The 22,816-nt window shown below is 40.4% G+C and overlaps 1 protein-coding gene and 1 non-coding gene across 2 annotated transcripts; one reads left to right on the plus strand and one right to left on the minus strand.

The window, feature by feature from the left end:
* Nucleotides 1-1,396: 1,396 nt before the first annotated feature.
* Nucleotides 1,397-1,503, minus strand: LOC112793913 (small nucleolar RNA R71). Its single transcript, XR_003198600.1, has one exon. It is a non-coding gene; the product is annotated as a small nucleolar RNA R71 (small nucleolar RNA).
* Nucleotides 1,504-9,338: 7,835 nt separating this feature from the next.
* Nucleotides 9,339-9,728, plus strand: LOC112778157 (uncharacterized). Its single transcript, XM_025822512.1, has one exon. The coding sequence runs from the start codon at nt 9,339-9,341 to the stop codon at nt 9,726-9,728; it is 390 nt and encodes a 129-aa protein (XP_025678297.1).
* Nucleotides 9,729-22,816: the final 13,088 nt, after the last annotated feature.

Below are 22,816 nucleotides of genomic sequence, written 5' to 3' on the forward strand. Positions count from 1 at the left end.
GTATAATCAATGACTACACTTCATCTCTTTCCATGAGCAATTAAATCAAGGAATTGGACAATTGTTCAAGCTTAGGGAGATTGGGTTGCCAAGGAATTGGAACCCAATCACTTAAGATTGCCAAGGAGATCAATAGATGCTTTGATTGAGAAAGAGATGAAAATGAATTTGATCTGGAGAATACAACATCTCTTGAGCCCAATGAATTCCCCATTTCTGATCTTACCCATTCTCTTTACTTTCTGCCATATATTTTCATGCTCATTTCCCCAAATCCCCATCTAAGATTCTGCACTTTATTTTCTGCTGTTTACTTTCCCGCCATTTAATTTTCTGCAATTCTCAAACTACATTCTGTTTAGCTCAACTAGCATACTCTTCCAACTAAAGTTGCTTGACCAATCAATTCCTATGGGATTCGACCTCACTCTATTGTGAGTTTTTACTTGACGATAATTTGGTATACTTACTGAAGGGAAATTTGTTGAGAGACAAGTTTTCATGCATCAAGTTTATGGAGCCGTTGCCGGGGATTGATTTTGTATCAACAATGATTAAGTTGGAAGTTCACTAGATTGAGCATTTTTTTTCTTTTGTTTGTTTACTTTATTCAGTTGTTTACCTTCAGATTGTTTTGTTTCTTCCTCACCCCCTATACCCCCTCTGTTTTCTTTCTTTCTTTGTTATTATCTACAATTCTGCTCACTAACCCACTAACTGTTTGATAAATTACATCACTCACTCTAACAATCACTCTAACAAGAATAATCTCTTCATTTCATCTCTTGTTGGGTGTTTTGTTAGTTGTATGACAGGGAGAAGAAGGGGAGCTTCAACCTCCTTCGTTTCAAAACCTAAAAGAACCCTCCGGAGACTAAGGAGGGAAGCAAGAGGGAAAGGAGTTGTTGGTGCTGAGGATGAGGAAGAGTATTTTGAAACCAACATGGAAGAGAACTTGGAAAACAATCATGAAGGAGAAGCTCACAACCGTGCTAGAGAAGGCCCTGCAAATCATGCTGGGCAAGAAAGGAGAGTTCTAGGCTCCTACATCAATCCAAATCCAGGAAACTGTGGAAGTAGCATCTAGAAGCTCACCATACATGCTAACAACTTTGAACTAAAATCCCAGCTCATCACCCTTGTTCAAAATAACTGCTCATTTGGAGGAAGTGCTCAAGAAGACCCTAATCAACATCTAACCACCTTCTTGAGAATTTGTGACACTGTGAAGTCTAATGGAGTCCACCCGGATGTCTATAGGCTGCTTTTGTTCCCTTTTTCACTCAGGGACAAGGCATCCAAGTGGCTTGAATCCTTTCCAAAGTAGAGCTTCACAAATTGGAAAGATGTGGTGAACAAATTTTTGGCAAGATTCTACCTTCCTCAAAGAATTAATAGGCTGAGAGCTGAGGTGCAGACTTTTAGGCAACAAGATGGTGAGACTCTCTATGAGGCATGGGAGAGGTTCAAAGACTTAACAAGAAGATGCCCACCAGATATATTCAATGAATGGGTTCAACTTCACATTTTCTATGAAGGTATTTCCTATGAGTCAAAGAAGGCTGTAGATCATTCATCAGGGGGCTCTCTAAACAAGAAGAAAACCATTGAAGAGGCCATAGATTTCATTGAAATAGTAGCTGAGAATGACTACTTCTATGCCTCTGAAAGAAGTAACACTCGAGGAGTAATGGAGCTGAACCACATGAATGCATTGCTAGCTCAAAATAAGATGATCACCAAGCAGCTAGTAGATCTCACCAAGAAAGTGGAGGAAAACCAAGTTGCAGCAGTCATTACTTCATCACCAGCTCAAGAGGGAGTGAATATAGGAGAAGAAGGTGACTGGGAACAAGCCAACTATGTTGGAAACTCACCTAGACAAATCTATGACCCATACTCCAAAACTTACAACTCTGGATAGAGAAATCACCCTAACTTTGGTTGGGGAAATCAACAAGACCAAGGTCAAGACCATAGACGCCACAACCTCAATTCCAACAACAATGCAACTCACCAACATACCTCACAGAGATCCTATCAACACCCACCTAACCCCAATCCACCATCACTAACGGACGATAGGCTTTCAAAAATTGAGACTCTACTTGAAGATTTATGTAGAGAAGTCCAAGACAACGAGGTGTTTAAGGAAGAAGTGCGAGCCAATATCAAAAACCAAGGAGAAAACATCAAGAGACTGGAGTCCCAAGTAGGGTATCTATCTCAACAAATTCCCAAACCCACTGATGGATTTCCCAGTGACACGAAGAAGAACCCAAGAGGAGAAACAAAGAAAGTAAGGTGGGAAGAATGTAAGATGATCACCACAACTGATGAGAGGAGTATAAAGGAAGTAGAACACCTCCAAGACAGTCAAAAGGGAAACCAGGAAGAAAGAGACCATGCACCCCAACTTACACTCAAGGAAGAACTGAAGAGAAGGGAGATACTAAACCCATATGCACTCTTTCCCCAAAGGCTTAAAGGTGGTGTAGCAGGAAAAATGTATTCAAGGTTTCTCGACATGTTTGCATCTCTTGATGTAAATATACCCTTTATTAAAGCCCTCCAGCAAATTCCTTCCTACATAAAGTATATAAAGGAGCTATTAACCAGAAAGAGTTCATTGAAGGGTGGACAAACAATAAAGATGAATAGGGATTGCAGTGCTCTTATTCAACCAGGGCCACCCACAAAGAAGAAGGATCCAAGGAGTTTCCACATTTGCTGTGCCATAGGAGAAACAATGATTGATAAGGGACTCTATGACCTGGGAGCAAGCATCAACCTAATGCCTTTATCTCTCATGAAAAAGCTCCAAATTAATGAGCTAACACCCACATATGTAATCATCAAATTGGCTGACAAAACTCAAAAATAGGCACTAGGAGTGGTTGAGAATGTGTTAGTGAAGGTGGGGAACTACTTCCTTCCCACAGACTTTGTTGTCCTGGAAATGGATGAGAATCCTATTCACCCCATCATTCTGGGAAGGCCATTCTTGGTCATAGCCAGAGCACTCATAAATGTGGAGCGAGGAGAGCTAGTGCTGAGAATACATGATGATCAGCTCACCTTCAATGTTTTTAATCTCTCACAAGAAGCAGACCATGATAACAAAAAGTTAGAGGAAAAGCAAACAAAAGAGCTGACGTCAGAGCTAAACAAGGGAGCACAAGCACCACACTTTATGACTCCTATGGTTAACAACCAATGTGATCAGAAGGAGCAGCAGCCAAGTGTAATCCAAAAGGAACCAGACCCACCAGAGTCATATGAGATGGGCATCAAAACCACTCTCAAAGAGGAAACAACAAGGAACAAGGTGACATCAATGGACACAAGAAAAAAGGTCCCAAGGGAATGGAAAAACAAGAAAATACCTACAGAAGATTTCTCACGAGGAGATGAAGTGGTTTCTACATACTTTCCACCTATACCACCTCACCTCCCCACTATTCCATCTCAGCTGCCTCCAGTGTACATCGTCAACAAAATCTTATCCTTAGAGCATGTGGAGCTTATCAACAAGGCCAATGGAAATAGGTTCACTGCAAGGGGGGAAGATTTCAAGCACTATCAGCCACCTTGACAAGGACCAAATGTCAAGCTAATGATGCTAAAGAAGTGCTTCATGGGAGGCAACCCATGTTCTACACCCTTTTCCTTTAATCTCAAATAGTAGTAATAAGTCAAAGTTCATGGATTCTAAATTAATTTTGATAAACAATATAAGACCCCCTTACATGCAGCGTATAGTACATGATAAGTTTGGTGTTCAAGGCACACCAAGTGGGCTTGAACACACTTTATGAGGTGAAATTATTCCCAAAACTTGTTGCACCATATGATCACAAACAAGTTTGGTGTACCAACGTTGCATGCATGGGAGATCTAGTGGTTGATTTATTTGCATTCATGAAAAGTATTTAGTTAATTAAAAACAATAGAAAAAGATTTTTCTTTGTAGCTAGTTCACACCTTAAGTCTTCCCACAAAAAATTTCAATTAACCATTTGCATTCCTTTTTTTTGTCTTGTATAGGAAATCGAAAAGGACATTAATGGTACTTGATAGGACAATCAAGGAAGGGAGATTCGGCCACTATGCCAAGGAACGTATGCACTTGTCTCCAAGGGGAGTATCTTGGTAAATCTTGCCATGCAACATTGGAAAGTGGATAGTCTTGGAGACCGAACCAAGACCTTCATAAAAAGAGTGATCCTTGTGCTCATTCAACACTAAACCCCAATCGTCCACTATCAAACAACACCATCAATCCACACCCTTCAATCATTTACCATCTTCCTATATAAACCCCATCACACAACCTCTCCGTACACACTTCTTACTCTGATTCCTCTCCCTTCCTTTTCTCAGATACACACACTTCATCCTCCTCCAAAAAGTTTCACATACACCCTCCTAGCCATCTTGTGAGTAATAAACATATCAACCATCTTGCATGGCATCATCAAGCTCAAAGAGACAAAAGGGGAAGGAACCCATAGAGCAGCCTCCTTTTGATGAAAAGTGATTTAGAACCTTCTACCATGCACTACAATTTGGTTGGATGGCTGACAAAGAAATCATATATGAATTAGGCTTTCAAGTCACACGAACTGAGTGCCCATAAATCACAGAAAAGGTGGAAAAACGTCGATGGGAGCTACTTACCGATCCGATTATAAGGGTGAACACAACTCTGGTGAGAGAGTTTTATGCAAATGCACTTAGACATGATAAGGCGAATGAATCCTATACAAGTTTCGTGAGAGGGGTCATGGTGGATTTTAGTCCCATGAGCATCATGAGAGTGCTGAAGTTGCGAAGCATACCCTTTGCAGAGGAGAGCTATCACTCAAGAATGGACAACAAACCCAACCACGACCAGATTATACAGGATATCTGTGTGCAAGGAGCAGATTGGGACAGAGACCCCAATAGGAAACCTAGATTTATAAAAAGAGGAGACCTCCTCCCTGAGGCCAAAGGGTGGTTTGAAATCGTAAGGAGATCCATCCTCTCAGCAGGAAACAACTCAAAGGTAAACCTTAAGAGAGCAACAATGGTGCAATGCCGAATGAAGGGAGGAGAAATCAAGGTTCATGAACTCATAGCCCAAGGCATTTGGAAGCTTGCTGAGAAGAGCGATTCTGGTGGAAAGTTGGTTATGAGTTCAAAGATCATGAACTCATAGCCAGGGCATCTAGGCCAGTTTCACTGAACTTTTCTTTACTGTTTTAGGTTAGTTTCATGCATTTTCTTAGTGAATAAGGCAAGTTTTGGATGAAAATACACTTACACCTTTATTCAAGCAACTATTGTGAATTTCGCATGATTTCATGAGGATTTTGCTAGAATTGAATGATAAATTGATGATGCATAATCTCATGACTTTGGCTAGAGCTTTGATGCACTTTATTGCCTAATTTCAGGACAAAGGAAGCAAGAAAGAATCACGTTATTACTCACATTAATCTAGTTAACGTGACCACTAACGTGGAATGGTAAATAGCTTGCAATGTTAATGAGAAAAGTGATCACCAATAATGCCTGTGAAGCCATCATAAGCCCATGTTAATTGCCACGTTAACTAGGTTAACGTGGTAGTTAAGGTGGAGACAAAAGAAAGCTCCAACGTTTGTGGTAAACGTGAATACCACTAACGTTCCAAGACTTGGCAATAAGCCACGTTAAGAGTCACGTTAACTTAGTTAACGTGAACTCTAACGTGAAAGAGAGGAACAATGCCAACGATAGTGACACTCATCTTTGTCACTAACAGTGGATCAAACTAGCATTGTCCATGTTAGTGGTCACGTTAAGACCACTAACGTGAAAGTTAACGTGGAGCTAAGATTGATGAGTCAATGTTAGTGACACTCACCTTTGTCATTAACGTTGGAGATGGCATTCACTACCACGTTAGTGACCATGTTAACTTAGTTAACGTGAGCTCTAACGTGGAGAGTAGGGGCACTTGGAGCGTTAGTGACAAAGGTAAGTGTCACTAACGCTCTCGAAGGTGAGGCATAACCACGTTAAGAGCCACGTTAGTTACACTAACGTGAACTCTAACGTAGGGACAAAGGGCACAAGGCAACGTTATTGGGAAAGGTGAGTCCCAATAACGCTTGCGAAGGTTTATAAGGCAACGTTATTGGGAAAGGTGAGTCCCAATAACACTTACGAAGGTTTGCAAGGCTACGTTAGTGGTCACGTTGGTGCCACTGACGTTGGAGTTAACGTGGGCTATATGGGGTTGGAACGTTAGCGAAAAATGTGATTGTCACTAACGTTCTCGAACCCATAATGTCACTTAGCGTTGAGTTCACTAATGCCCATGCCTAATTCATACCTCTCTGCAAGTTGAGCCCACTAAAGATTGTAACTGCTTCAACTCAAGATCTAAGGCTCACATCCAAGACTTGAGGAACTCACTAGAAGATCAAGAGAAGTAGTATATATAGGAGTAGTTTTAAACTATAGAGAAGCTTGGCACTTGGGAGAACTACCCTCTGTATATTTAATTTTCTGCATTTTTTGCTAAGGATGTATTCTTTTCTGACATTTTCCATTTCTAGAGCTTTGAACAACTAAACCCCTTTTATTGGGTTAGGGAGCTCTGTTGTAATTTGATGGATCAATTATAGTTTTCATTCTCTTCTTCTTTCTTCTCTTTTAATTTACTAGAAAGCTTTCGATCTTAATTCAATTGGTTAGTTATCTTGGAAAAGAAACTCTCCATAATTGGATCTCCTCTGAGCCTTGGAAAAGGGATGAGGAGATCATGCTAGAAATGCTTTCTCATGTTGGACCAAATTGGGGTCTGGGCGGATATAGTGACATGTAATCCTCCCAACATTTTGATTTGGAAATACATGTGGTATAATTAGTGACCACACTTTATCTCTTCCCATGAGCAATTAAATCAAGGAATTGGGCAATTGTTCAAGCTTAGAGAGATTGGGTTGCCAAGGAATTGGAATCTAATCACTTAAGATCGCCAAGGAGATCAATAGATGCTTTGATTGAGGAAGAGATGAAAATGAATTTGATCTGGAGAATACAACATCTCCTGAGCCCAATGAATTCCCCATTTTTGATCTTACCCATTCTCTTTACTTTCTGCCATTTATTTTCAAGCTCATTTCCCCAAATCCCCATCTAAGATTCTGCACTTTATTTTCTGCTATTTACTTTCCTGCCATTTAATTTTCTGCAATTCTCAATCTACATTCTGTTTAGCTCAACTAGCATACTCTTCCAACTAACGTTGCTTGACCAATCAATCCCTGTGGGGTTCGACCTCACTCTATTGTGAGTTTTTACTTGATGATAATTTGGTATACTTGCCGAAGGGAAATTTGTTGAGAGACAAGTTTTCATGCATCATATGGCTCCTGAAGATCAGAGGAAAACTACTTTTACATGTCCCTTCGGAACGTATGCATATAAGAGGATGCCTTTTGGCTTATGTAATGCACCGGCTACGTTCCAAAGATGCATGATGAGCATTTTCTCAGATCTTCTTGAGAACTGTATAGAAGTTTTCATGGATGACTTTAGTGTGTATGGTGATTCGTTTAGCCTTTTCTTGGATAGTTTAGCTAGAGTATTAGACATGTGTGTTAGTTCAAATCTTGTATTAAATTTTGAAAAATGTCATTTTATGGTACAACAAGATATTGTTATAGGACATGTTGTTTCTAATACTGGCATTTCAGTTGATCTAGCAAAGGTAGACGTCATTTCTGGTTTACCTTACCCCTCCTCCGTGAGGGAAGTACGCTCGTTTCTTGGTCATGCAAGTTTCTACCGGCACTTTATCAAGGATTTCAGTAAGGTAGCACTGCCTTTATCTCGACTGCTGCAGAAGGATGTTGAGTTCGATCTGAATGCGGAATGCAAGGAGGCGTTTGATAAGCTGTTGACCGCCTTGACGCAAGCCCCTATTGTGAGAGGGCCTGACTGGAGTCAACCATTTGAGATAATATGTGACGCCTCCAACTACGCAGTAGGAGCGGCGCTGGCTCAGCGCAAAGACAAGGATCCTTTTATAATTGCCTATGCATCTAAGAATTTAGACGCTGCTCAATCTAATTATACTACCACTGAAAAAGAGCTTCTGGCTATTGTTTTTGTTCTGGATAAATTCCGACCTTACTTACTTGGTACTAAGGTGGTAGTATATTCAGAACATGCAGCTCTCTAAAATATTTATTAGCTAAAATAGAGTCCAAACCAAGGCTCATACGTTGGATATTGTTGCTGCAAGAATTTGATTTAGAAATTAAAGATAGGAGTGAACCCAGAATTTAGTGGCAGACCACTTGAGTCGCCTAGAGCACATTAAGGATGACTCTGCTCCTATCAATGATGCTTTTCCGTTTGATAGCTTGCACGCAATATCTGAAGTAGTTCCTTGGTACGCACCTATAACTAATTATCTTGTCAGTTGTACCTTCCCTCATGATTTTACCAAACATCAGAAGAACAAGCTTAAAAGCGAGTCCAAATATTATATATGGGATGACCCATATTTATGGAGATGTGGTGTTGACCAGATAATTAGAAGGTGTGTGCCTCAATCAGAATTCCAGTCAATCTTTGAGGCCTGCCACTCTTCTGAGAGTGGTGGACATTTTGGCCCTCAAAGAACAGCTAGAAAAATTTTAGACTGTGGATTCTAGTGGCCCACACTATTTAAGGATGCCACTGCTTTCTGTGAATCTTGTTTACCATGCCAGAGGTTTGGAAATATATCTAAAAGGGATGAGATGCCCCAACAACTTGTGTTGTTCTGTGAAATTTTTGATGTGTAGGGCATTGACTTCAAGGGTCCATTTCCAAACTCTCATGGTTTCTTATATGTATTGTTAGCTATCGATTATGTTTCTAAATGGGTGGAAGCAATTCCTACCCGTACTGATGATGCTAACACTGTTATCTCCTTTGTTCGAAATAATATTATCTGTCGCTTTGGATCACCACGAGCAATCGTGAGTGATCAAGGCACTCACTTCTATAACAAGAGATTAACAAGTCTACTGAAGAAACATGGGATTGCTCACAAGGTGGCCACAGCTTACAACCCCCAGACCAATGGACAAGCCTAGGTGTCAAACAGAGAGATAAAACATATCCTGGAGAAGGTCGTCAAGCCTCATAGAAGAGATTGGAGTACAAGGCTTGCAGATGCGCTTTGGGCATACCGGATAGCATACAAGACACCAATAGGAATGAGTCCCTTCCGCCTAGTCTATGAAAAGACTTGCCACCTCCCAGTGGAGGTGGAGCACAGGGCTTTCTGAGCAGTACGGGAATGCAGCATGGGATTCGCGAAAGCGGGGGCTGAGAGGAAGCTGCAACTACAAGAACTGGAGTGCCTTCACCTAGAAGCATATGAGAACTCCAGACTATACAAAGAGAAGGTGAGGGCTGTGCATGACAAGAATATCAAGCAAAGGGAGTTAAGACTTGGGGATTTAGTCCTCCTTTATAACTCCAGGTTGAGATTCATGCCAAGCAAGCTGAAATCAAGATGGGAAGGCCCCTACAGAGTGAAGAAAACTGAGCGTTACGGCGTCTTCCAGTTGAGTCACCCTTCGAGCCCCAATATAATCAAGGTCAATGGCCACCGGTTGAAGGTTTACTATGGTGAGCAGATTAAGGACAGAAAGGAACTGGAGATCATCCTCTTGGAGGATCCACCTACATAAATGGACTGAGCTTGTGGACCGTCCAACTTAAGGACGTTAAAGTGAAGTGCTGGGTGGGAGACAACCCACCATGGTATGATCATTCCTTTTCTTTCTTAGTTTTATCTTGTTTTATTTTTATCAGTGTCCTGCATACATTCTGCATCATCACTTGCATTCTGCATAAAAAAAGCGCATTCGACGTGCCAGCGCATAGTACGCTTCAACGTCCATCGTGAATGCGAAATGGGTGAGATCGCCCAGTAAGTTGCGCGGGACCCTGTATGGTTCACTAACCGTTACTGTGAGCAGATATTCCTCATTCTAGCTGACAGGAACTACAATAATGAGCATTGGTGCACGAAATTGTAAATGCACTGGGTCGTCCAAGTAATACCTTACATAAGTAAGGGTCGATCCCATGGAGATTGTCGGCTTGAAGCAATCTATGGTTATCTTGTAAACCTTATTCAGGAGATTAATAATGAAAAGAGTTTTGTTTGTAAAAAGTAAAAGAACATGAAATGAATAATACGTGTTATGCAGTAATGAAGAACAGGTTGAGGTTTTGGAGATGCTTTGTCTTCTGAATCTCTGCTTTCCTACTGTTGTCTTCTTCACACACGCAAGGCTCCTTCTATAGCAAGCTGTATGTTGGTGGATCACCGTTGTCAATGGCTACCATCCGTCCTCTCAGTGAAAATGGTCCAACTACGGGGTCCGTAGGGCTAATCATCTGTCGGTTCTCAATCGTGCTGGAATAGGATCCATTGATCCTTTTGCACACTGTCACTGCGCCCAACATTTGTGATTTTGAAGCTCGTCATAGTCACCCCTTCCCAGATCCTACTCGAAATACCACAGACAAGGTTTAGACTTTCCGGATATCAAGAGTGCTGCCAATTAATTCTAGCTTATACCACGAAGACTCTGGTTGCACGAATTTGAACACTCTATTGTCAGGAGAGGCAATTAAACTCGTGAACTAAGAACCCAAGAGATACACACTCAATCTAAGGTAGAATGGAAGTGGTTTTCAAGCACACGTTCATAAGTTGAGAATGGTGATGAGTGTCATGGATAATCACATTCATCATGTTGAAGTGCGAATGAATATCTTAGAATAGAAACAAGCGTGATTGAATAGAAAATAGAAATAATTGCATTAATCCATCGAGACACAACAGAGCTCCTCACTCCCAACCATGGGGTTTAGAGACTCATGCCGTAGAATATACAAATTCAGATGTAAAATGTCATGAGGTACAAAATGAATCTCTAAAAGTAGTTTTTATACTAAACTAGTAATCTATATTTACAGAAAATGAGTAAACTAAGATAGATGGTGCAGAAATCCACTTCCGGGGCCCACTTGGTGTGTGTTTGGGCTGAGTATTGAAGCTTTCACGTGCATAGGCTATTTCTGGAGTTAAACTCCAGCTTTGGTGCCAGTTTGGGTGTTTAACTCCAACTTTTATACCAGTTCTAGCGTTTAACGCCAGAAAAGTGTAAAAAGCTGGCGTTTAAACGCCACTTTGCGCTATCAAATCTCGGGCAAAGTATAGACTATTATCCATTGCTGGAAAGCCCAAGAGGTCTACTTTCTAACACAATTGAGAGCACGCCAATTGGGCTTCTATAGCTCTAGAAAATCCATTTTGCGTGCAGGAGGGTCAGAATCCAACAGCATCTGCAGTCCTTTTTCAGCCTCTGAATCAGATTTTTGCTCAAGTTCCTCAATTTTAGCCAGAAAATACTTGAAATCATAGAAAATCACACAAACTCATAGTAAAGTCCAGAAATGTGATTTTTGTGTAAAAACTAATAAAAATATACTAAAAAGTAACTAAAGCACACTAAAAACTACATGAAAATACCACCAAAAAGCGTATAAAATATCCGCTCATCACAACACCAAACTTAAACTATTGCTTGTTCCCAAGCAACTAGATAAATAAAATAGGATAGAAAGAAAATCAAGAGGTAATACATTTCAAAGTTTTAAATGAAGCCCAGATTCTAATTAGATGAGCGGGACTAGTAGCTTTTTGCTCCTAAATAGTTTTGGCATCTCAATTTATCCTTTGAAGCTCAGAATGATTGGAATCCATTGGAACTCAGAATTTAGATAGTGTTATTGATTCTCCTAGTTTAATATGCTAATTCTTGAACACAGCTACTTTATGAGTCTTGGCTGTGACCCCAAGCATCGTGTTTTTCAGTAATATTACAGGATACATAAATGCCACAGGCACATAACTGGGTGAACCTTTTAGATTGTGACTCATCTTTGCTAGAGTCCCCAGTTAGAGGTGCCCAGAGTTCTTAGGCACACTCTTTTGCTTTGGATCACAACTTTAACCACTCAGTCTCAAGTGTTTCACTTGGACCTTCATGACACAAGCACATGGTTAGGGATAACTTGATTTAGCCGCTTAGGCCAGGATTTTATTCCTTCGGGCCCTCATATCCATTAATGCTCAAAGCCTTGGATCCTTTTTACCCTTGCCTTTTGGTTTAAAGGGCTATTGGCTTTTTCTGCTTGCTTTTTCTTTATTTTTCATTTTTTTCGAATACTTTGTATTTTTCATTGCTTTTTCTTTCTTCAAGAATCAATTTTATGATTTTTCAATAACATTTCTCTTTCGTTTCATCATTCTTTCAAGAGCCAACAATTTTAACCTTCATATACTTCACTATAATAAATATGCATTGTTCAAGATTAGGACTCAACAACCTTTGTCTTGGGAGATGGATGTTCCTTCAATCTGTGGGATGTCTGGTCCCTCAAGGGAGAGCTTTTGGCGCTTCAGCTCCTGTAGCTCATGCCCTTGCTTTTATTGTTCCTTAACGAGTTTGCAGAGCATGCTATTTTGATTTTACTATTCTTCTTTAAGTTGATCCATAGCTTCTTGTAGCTTGGTGTCAGATGCTTCTAGGCGGGTCCAGTAGTCAATTTGAGGGATTTGTGGGAGGAATTCCTGTGCCCTCCTCTTGATGGAGTTGTCATGCACTTATTGTCCCTCCATTGACTTTTTGGTGATTGGATGCTCGAGTGAGATAAGCTCATCCACTCCCATCTTTACCCCAACATCTTTACATAGCAGAGAGATTAAGCTTGGGTAAGCCAATATGGCATTAGTGGAGTTCTTATTTGCAATTGTGTAAATCTCACAAGAAATCAGATGATGAATCTCCACTTTGTTTCCCAGCATAATGCAATGAATCATCACTACTCTTTTGACAGTGACCTCAGAGAGGTTGCTAGTGGGCAGTATAGAATGCCCAATGAACTCCAACCAGCCCCTAGCGACTGGTCTGCGATCTCATCTCTTGAGTTGGTTTGGGATATCTTTTGAGTTGGTTATCCACTTAGTTCTAGGGAGGCATATGACCTCTAAAAATTGGTCCAAACACTTATCTACTCTCACCATTCTCCTATTAAAGGATTCTAGATCGTCTTGTAGTTGAGGCAGTTTGAAGGCCTCTCTTATTTTGTCAAGGTGGAAGTAAATTGTCTTCCCTCTGACCATAGTTCGAAAGGTATGAAAGGCAGTTCCCGTCATTCTTTGTTTATCTGTTAGCCACTGATTTGAGTAGAATTCCTAGATCATGTTTCTTCCAGCCTTTGTCTCAGGATTAGCTAGGATTTCCCAACCTCTGTTTCGAATCTGTTCTTGGATCTCTGGATATTCGTCTTCTTTCAGATCGAACTTAACTTCTGGGATCACTGGTGCATGAAATTATAAATCACACTTTTCACAGCTCGTACAACTAACCAGCAAGTGCACTGGGTCGTCCAAGTAATACCTTACGTGAGTAAGGGTCAATCCTACGGAGATTGTCGGCTTGAAGCAAGCTATGGTTATCTTGTAACTCTTTGTCAGGATATCAATAATAATTCTTAATTTTATTTGTAAAAAGTAAAAGAACATGAAATAAATAATACTTGTTATGCAGTAATAGAGAACAGGTTGAGGGTTTGGAGATGCTCTATCCTCTGAATTTCTGCTTTCCTACTGCCTTCTTCTTCATACACGCCTGGCTCCTTCTATGGCAAGCTTTATGTTGGTGGATCACCGTTGTCAATGGCTACCATCTGTCCTCTTAGTGAAAACATGTTCGCTACGGTTTCCCGCATGGCTAATCATCTGTCGGTTCTCACTTGTGTTGGAATAAGATCCATTGATCTTTTTGCACACTGTCACTGCGCCCAACAGTCGCGAGTTTGAAGCTCGTCACAGTCATCCCTTCCTAGATCCTACTCAGAATACCACAGACAAGATTTAGACTTTCTGAATCTTAGAAATGCCGCCAATTGATTCTAGCCTCTACCACAAAGATTCTGGTCTCACGGATTCGAATGCTTTGTTGTCAAGAGAGGTCATCAAACTCGTGAGTCAGGAGTCCAAGAGATACACACTCAAGTTGTCACCCAATGACTATGTTAAGCTCTGATAGAACAGAAGTGGTTGTCAGGCACGCATTCATAATTTTGGGAATGATGATGAGTGTCACGAATCCTCACATTCGCCATGGTGAAGTACGAGTGAATATCTTAGAACAGAAACAAGCGTGATTGAATAGAAACAGTAGTAATTGCATTAAGTCATCGAGGCACAGCAGAGCTCCTAACCCCCAACCATGGGGTTTAGAGACTCATGCCGTCAGAGGTACAATATGAAAGTGTAAAAAGATCTTGAGGTACAAAGTAAATATCTAAAAGTAGTTTTTATACTAAACTAGTAACCTAGGTTTACAAAGAATGAGTAACTAGGTGCAGATAGTGCAGAAATCCACTTTTGGGGCCCACTTGGTGTGTGTTTGGGCTGAGCTTCCAAGATTTCACGTGCACAAGACGTTTTTGCAATCTAGACGCCAGTTTTGTTGCCAGTTTGGGCATTTAACTCCAGCTTTGGTGCCAGTTCTGGCATTTTACACCAAAAAAGGGGGTCTTTGGTGGGCATTTTGACGCCAGTTTGGGTCATCAAATCTCGGGCAAAGTATGAACTATCAAACATTTCTGGAAAGCCCAAGATGTCTACTTTCCAACACAATTGATAGCGCGCAAATTGGGCTTCTGTAGCTCTAGAAAAGCCACTTCGAGTGCAGGAAGGTCAGAATCCAACAACATCTTCAGTCCTTTCTCAGCCTCTGAATCAGATTTTTGCTCAGGTCCTTCAATTTTAGCCAGAAAATACTTGAAATCACAGAAAAACATACAAACTCATAGTAAAGTCCAGAAATGTGATTTTTGCATAAAAACTGATAATAATATACTAAAAAGTAACTAAAACCTATTAAAAGCTACCTAAAAACAATGACAAAAAGCGTATAAATTATCCGCTCATCACAACACCAAACTTAAATTGTTGCTTGTCCCCAAGCAACTGAAAATAAAATAGAATAAAAAGAAGAGAATATACACTAAATTCCAAAATATCAATGAAGCTTAGCTCCAATTAGATGAGCGGGACTAGTAGCTTTTTGCTTCTGAATAGTTTTGGCATCTCACTTTATCCTGTGAAGTTCAGAATGATTGGCATCTATAGGAACTCCGAATTAAGATAGTGTTATTGATTCTCCTAGTTCAGTATGTTGATTCTTGAACATAGTTACTTTATGAGTCTTGGCTGTGACCCTAAGCATCTTGATTTCCAGTATTACCACTGGATACATAAATGCCACAGACACATAACTGGGTGAACCTTTTCAGATTGTGACTCAGCTTTGCTAAAGTCCCCAGTTAAAGGTGTCCAGAGTTCTTAAACACATTCTTTTTGCTTTGGATTGCGACTTTAACCACTCAGTCTCAAACTTTTCACTTGGACCTTCATGACACAAGCACATGGTTAGGGACAGCTTGATTTAGCCGCTTAGGCTAGGATTTTATTCCTTTGGGCCCTCCTATCCATTAATGCTCAAAGCCTTGGATCCTTTTTACCCTTGCCTTTTAGTTTAAAGGGCTATTGGCTTTTTCTACAAGCTTTTTCTTTTTCTCTTTTTCTTTTTCGCCATTTTTTTCTTTTTTTTTTCCGCAAGCTTTGTTTTTCACTGCTTTTTCTTGCTTCAAGAATCAATTTTATGATTTTTCAGATTATCAATAACATTTCTCTTTTTTCATTATTCTTTCAAGAGCCAACAATTTTAACATTCATAAACTTCATTATAAAAAATATGCACTGTTCAAGCATTCATTAAGAAAGCAAAAAGTATTGTCACCACATCAAAATAATTAAACTAAATTTCAAGATAAATTTCGAAATTATGCACTTCTTATTCTTTTGTAATTAAAAGCATTTTTCATTTAAGAAAGGTGAAGGATTTATGGAATTATTCATAGCTTTAAGACATAGATACTAGACACTAATGATCATGTAATAAAGACACAAACATAGACAAGACATAAAGCATAAAAATCGAAAAAACAGAAAATAAAATAAACAAGGAGATTAAAGAACGGGCCCACCATAGTGATGGCGGCTAGTTCTTCCTTTGTTGATCCTTTCTCATGGCCTTTTGGTCCTCTCTAATTTCATGGAGGATGATGGATTGCTCTTGGTGAGGTCCATGAGTAGGCCCTCTTGTTTGCTCCATCCCCTTTCTAGTGATGGGCTTTTGAGATGAATCTCTCCATCTCCCATGACTCGGAGTTGAAAGCAACTACTTTCCCCTACCTCTTTCTAGAGGTTTCTCCGGCCTTAAGTGTTATTAATGGTTATGGAAAACAAAAAGTTGAGCTTTTCCACACCAAACTTAAAAGCTTTGCTCATCCTTGAGCAAAAGAAGAAAGAAAGGATTAGAGGAAGAAGAGATAGAGGAGATGGAGTTGTGTGAGTGGGTGGTTTTATCGAAAATAGTGGATGAATGTGAATAGTAAAGAGATAATGGAGAAGAGGGTAGGATTTGATAGGTGTTTGGGGAAGGGTGTGAAGAGGAGAGAGAGAGTTGGGGTAGGTGGGGATCCTGTGGGACCCACATATCTTGAGGTGTCAAGGAATTCTCATCCCTATACCTTTCTAGCCTCTAAAAGCCCTCTGGGTACCTTATCTAGCGTTAAACACCAGTCTGCTACCCATTTCTGGCGTTAAACGCTAGTCTGCCTGCCAGTTCAGGCGTTTAACGCCCAGAATGCTGCTAGGATGGGCGTTAAATGCCCATTATGCTATACTTATTGGCGTTTAAATGCCAGTAGGCCTGTCCTCCTGGGTGTCCTATTTTTTATTCCGCTTTAATCCTGCAGTTGTTTTTGTGACTCCACATGATCATCAACCTAAAGAAAACATAGACATAGATAAATAAAATTGGGTTGCCTCCCAATAAGCGCTTCTTTAAAGTCAATAGCTTGACAGGACTGAGCTTTAATGTAGTCTCAGTCTTGAGCATTCTTGCTCAACATTGCCTTCAAGATAATGCTTGATTCTCTGTTTATTAACAATGAACTTTTTATCAGAGCCAATATCCTGAAGCTCTATATATCCATATGGTGACACACTTGTAAACACATATGATCCCTGTCACCGAGATTTCAATTTCCCAATGAACAATCTGAGCCTAAAGTTAAACAGCGGAACTTTCTTTTCTGGCTCAAAGACTCTAGATGACAGCTTCTTGTCATGCCACCTTTTTGCTTTCTCCTTGTAAATTTTTTCATTTTCGAAAGCATTAAGTCTGAACTCCTCTAGCTCATTCAACTGGAGTAATCTTTTCTCTCCAGATACCTTGGCATCAAGGTTTAGGAACCTGATTGCCCTGTAGGCCTTGTGTTCCAATTCCACTGGCAAATGGCAGGCCTTGCCATACACAAGCTGGTATGGAGAGGTCCCTATAGGAGTCTTGAATGATGTTCTGTATGCCCATAGAGCATCATCCATGCTTTTTGCCCAATCCTTTCTACGGGCACTTACAGTCCGTTCCAGGTTTCATTTTAGTTCTCTATTTGAGACTTCAGCCTGCCCATTTGTCTGTGGATGATACGGAGTCGCCACCTTGTGGTTAATTCCATATCAGACCAAAGCAGAGTCAAGTTATTTATTACATAAATGAGTGCCTCCATCACTGATTAGTATCCTAGGGACACCGAACCTACTGACGATATACTTCTGGAGGAACTTTATCACTATCTTAGTATCATTAGTGGGTGTTGTAATTGCCTCTATCCATTTAGATACATAATCTACTGCCACCAGAATATAAGTGTTTGAGTATGATGGTGGGAAAGGCCCCATAAAGTCAATACCCCATACATCAAACAACTCAATCTCTAAGATCCCTTGCTGAGGCATGGTGTAACCATGAGGCAGAATACCATCTCTCTGGTAACTGTCACAGTTACATACAAACTCTCGGGAGTCTCTATAGAGTGTAGGCCAATAGAAGCTACTTTGGAGAACCTTGGTGGCTGTTCACTCGCCTCCAAAATGTCCTCCATACTATGATCCATGGCATTACCATAGGATCTTCTGTGCCTCTTCTCTAGGCACACATCTATGGATAATTCTGTATGCACACCTCTTAAAGAGATATGGTTCATCCCACAAGTAATACTTTGCATCAGAAATCAATTTTTTTGTTTGCTGCTTAGTGTACTCCTTGGGTATGAATCTCACAGCTTTAAAGTTTGCAATGTCTGTAAACCACGGTACTTCCTGAATGGCAAAGAATTGCTCATCCGGAAAGGTTTCAGAGATCTCAGTAGGAGGGAGGGATGCTCCTGCTACTGGTTCTATTCGGGATAGGTGATCAGCAACTTGGTTCTCTGTCCCCTTTCTGTCTCTTATTTCTATATCAAACTCTTGCAGAAGCAACACCCATCTTATGGGTCTGGGTTTTGAATCCTGCTTTGTGAGGAGATATTTGAGAGCAACATTTCTTTTGATTCTACTAAATATGATCTGAACTTGTCAATGGCATAAACCACTGCAAGTAACTCTTTTTCTATGGTTGTGTAATTCTTCTGTGCATCATTCAGAACACAGTTAGCATAGTAATTGACGTGCATAAGCTTGTTACACCTCTGTCCTAATATTGCACCAATGGCATGGTCACTGGCATCACACATTAGTTCAAATGGTAATGTCTAGTCTAGTGCAGAAATGACTGGTGCTGTGACCAGCTTAGCTTTCAAAGTTTCAAATGCCTGTAGACACTATGTGTCAAAGACAAATGGCATGTCAGCAGGTAGCAGATTGCTCAGAGGTTTTGCTATTTTTGAAAAATCCTTTATAAATCTCCTATAGAATCCTGTATGCCCCAGAAAGCTTCGGATTCCCTTGACATTGGCTGGTGGTGGTAATTTTTCAATTACCTCTACCTTAGCTTGATCCACCTCTATTCCCTTGTTCGAAATCTTGTGCCCAAGGACAATTCCTTCAGTCACCATAGAGTGACATTTCTCCTAGTTCAAAACCATGTTAGTCTCTTGGCACCTTTTTAGAACAAGTTCTAGATGGTCAAGACAGGAGCTGAATGAGTCTCCAAATACTGAGAAGTCATCCATGAAGACTTCCAGAAATTTCTTTACCATGTCAGAGAAAATAGATAGCATGCGCCTCTGAAAGGTTGTAGGTGCATTACACAGGCCAAATGGCATCCTCCTGTAGGAAAATACTCCATATGGACATGTGAATGCTGTTTTCTCTTGGTCTTGAGGATCTACTACAGTTTGGTTGTAACCTGAATAGCCATCTAAAAAGCAGTAGTATTCATGGCCTAGTCTCTCTAGCATCTGGTCTATGAATGGTAAAGGAAAAAGATCTTTCCTGGTGGCTGTATTGAGCCTTCTGTAGTCAATACACATACGCCACCCTGTAACTATTCTTGTAGGAACCAGTTCATTTTTTTCATTATGAACCAATGTCATGCCTCCCTTCTAGGAGACAACTTGGACAGGTCTCACCCAGGGGCAATCAGAAATAGGATAAATAATCCCAGCCTCTAGTAACATAGTGACCTCTTTCTGCACCACCTCCTTCATGGATGGATTTAGCCGCCTTTGTGATTGAACCACTGGCTTAGCATCATCCTCCAATAGGATCTTGTGCATGCATCTTGCTGGGCTAATGCCCTTAAGATCACTTATGGACCACCCAAGAGCTGTCTTATGTGTCCTTAGCACCTGAATTAGTTCTTTCTCTTCCTGTGGCTTTAAAGCATAGCTTACGATCATGGGAAAAGTGTAATCTTCTCCCAGAAATACATATTTTAGGGATGGTGGTAGTGGTTTGAGCTTTTTAGGAGGCTTATCCTCTTCCTGAGGAGTTTTCAGAGGTTCTTCTGTTCTCTCTGGTTCCTCCAAATCAGACTGAACATCTTTAAAAATGTCCTCTAGCTTTGATTCGAGACTCTCAGTCATATTGATCTCTTCCACCAGGGAGTCAAAAATACTAGCGCTCAGGCAGTCTTTTGGTGTGTCTGGATGCTGCATAGCTTTGACATCATTCAACTTAAACTTATCCTCATTGACTCTCAAGTTTATTTCCCCTTTTTGGACGTCAATGAGGGTTCGTCCAGTTGCTAGGAAAGGTCTTCCTAGAATGAGAGTTGCACTCTTGTGTTCCTCCATTTCCAGCACTACAAAGTCAGTAGAAAAGGCAAATGGCCCAACCTTGACAATCATGTCCTCAATTATGCCTGATGGGATTTTAATGGAGCCATCAGCAAGTTAGAGGTATATCCGGGTTGGTTTAACTTCCTCAGTCAAACTAAGCATTTTGATAGTGGATGCAGGTATTAGGTTGATACTTGCCCCAAGATCACACAGAGCTATCTTGGTACAAGCATCCTCTAATGTGCATGATATCATAAAGTTTCTGGGATCTTTAAGCTTCCCTGGTAAGCTTTCCAGAATGACTGCACTGCATTCTTCAGTGAAGAAAACTTTTTCTGTTTCTCTCCAATCCTTCTTATGACTTAGGATCTCTTACATGAACTTAGCATAAGAGGGTATTTGCTCAAGTGCCTCTGCAAACGGAATCTTTATTTCAAGATTCCTGAGATAGTCTACAAAGCGGACAAATTGTTTATCCAATTCTGCTTGACAGAGTTTTTGAGGATAAGGCATTTTGGCTTTGTTTTCTTCAACCTTAGTTGCTGCAGGTTTATTTCCTAGAGAATGGTTTGAGAAGCCTGCTTAAGGGGGTTGTTATCAGCACTTGCAAGTGTCTGATCCCTTGCTGGCATTTGAACGCCAGAACTGGCAGCTGAATGGGCATTTAACGCCAGGTTACTGCTCTTTTCTGGTGTTTGAACGCCAGAATTGGCAGCTGAATGGGCGTTTAACGCCAGATTGCTGCCCTTTTCTGGCATTTGAACGCTAGAGTCATTCCACTCTGGGCTCTTGCTGTCCTCAAAGAGATTTTGGGCAGTAAATTGGTCATCCTCTGTCAGGTGTTCCTTTCTTGGCTTTCTGCTGCTTTGAGTTGAGGTATTCAATATCTTTCTACTCCTTAGTTGAACAGCTTGGCATTCTTCTGTTATCTGTTTAGATAACTGCTATCTTATCAGATCCAATTATGCTTCCATATTTCTGTTGGCATTTTTAGTATCTTGTAATATTTCTTTGAATTCTACTAACTGTTTTGTTAGAATAAGTATTTCCTGATTGAGTTTAGCAACTTGTTATGGAGAATTAAGTTCAGTGGATACTGCTTTAGCTTATTCTTTCATAGAAGATTCATCATTTGAATACAGATGCTGATTCCTTGCAACTGTATCAATAAGCTCTTGAGCCTCATCAATTGTCTTTCTCATGTGTATAGATCCACCAGCTGAGTGGTCTAGAGATGTTTGGACTTTTTCTGTAAGCCCATAGTAGAGGATGTCTAACTGCACCCATTCTAAAAACATTTCAGAGGGGCATTTCCTTAGAATATCTCTGTACCTCTCTCAGGCATCATAAAGAGATTCATTATCCCCTTGTTTGAAGCCTTGGATGTCCAGCCTTAGCTGTGTCATTCTTTTTAGAGGGAAATATTGATTCAAGAATTTTTCTGATAACTGTTTCCATGTTCGTATGCTTGCTCTGGTTTAGTTATTCAACCACCTCTTAGCTTGATCTTTTACAGCAAATGGAAATAGTAACAATCTGTAGACATCCTAATCTACTTCCTTATCATGTACTGTGTTAGCTATTTGTAAGAACTGTACCAGAAACTCAGTAGGTTCTTCCTGTGGAAGACTGGAATACTGGCAATTTTACTGCACCATGATAATGAGCTGAGGGTTTAGCTCAAAATTATTAGCTTTGATGGGGGTATACAAATACTACCCCTATATGAAGTAGTAGTGGGGTTAGCATATGACCCCAGAGTCCTTTTGGACTGTTCATTTCCACTTAGGTCCATGATGGAGAAAGGGAGATGATGTGGATTGTAAACAAATAATTTTTTTTTAAATACCAAGTTTAAAATAAAATAAAGTAAAATAAATGAGAAATTAAAAACTAAAATAATTAATTAATTAAAAAGATTTTGAAAAATTTTGTAAAATATTTTTGAAAAATAAAGAGAGAGAAAGTGGTTAGGAGGTTTTGAAAAAGATATGTCTTAAAACTGAAGATACTTGTAAGAAAATAAATAACAGAAAAGATTTGAAAAAGATATGTGTTCCGAGGGTTACCTGAAACTAGGGGTCGATCTCGGACGAGATCTTTTATATTGATCGGAGCTGCTGAGTCCGATCTTACGGGGGTGTTTGGAGTCGCGGTGTCTGACATGTGAGACTTGGTGATAATGTTGATCCTTCGTCCCCGGAGGGTGGGGGGTACCTGCAAGGGACTCCAACGCTTAAGTTAGCAAGGGTATTAAGTAGGTATTGAGTAGAATTAGAGTATGAGTTATACCTGGGTGCTCCAGTGTATTTATAATGGCATAGAGTAGACCTTCTTAGATAAGATAAGTTAGTTATCTTATCTTATCTTTATCTTATCTTTGACTGGGGTCCTCTTATCTTCGAGGGAACCGCCCTTATCTCTACGGGCTTGGGCTGCCCTTGGATTTGGGACGTGTTCCTCTATTTGGGCTCTTTGTTTGGGCTTTCTTGTGACTTGGCCGAGCTCTTTAAGAAGAGGTCGGGTTGTTCTGACCTGAAGAGGTCGGTCGCTTTGTCGG

This window comes from Arachis hypogaea, chromosome 3 (assembly GCF_003086295.3).
Source record: "Arachis hypogaea cultivar Tifrunner chromosome 3, arahy.Tifrunner.gnm2.J5K5, whole genome shotgun sequence".
Taxonomy (NCBI): domain Eukaryota; kingdom Viridiplantae; phylum Streptophyta; class Magnoliopsida; order Fabales; family Fabaceae; genus Arachis; species Arachis hypogaea.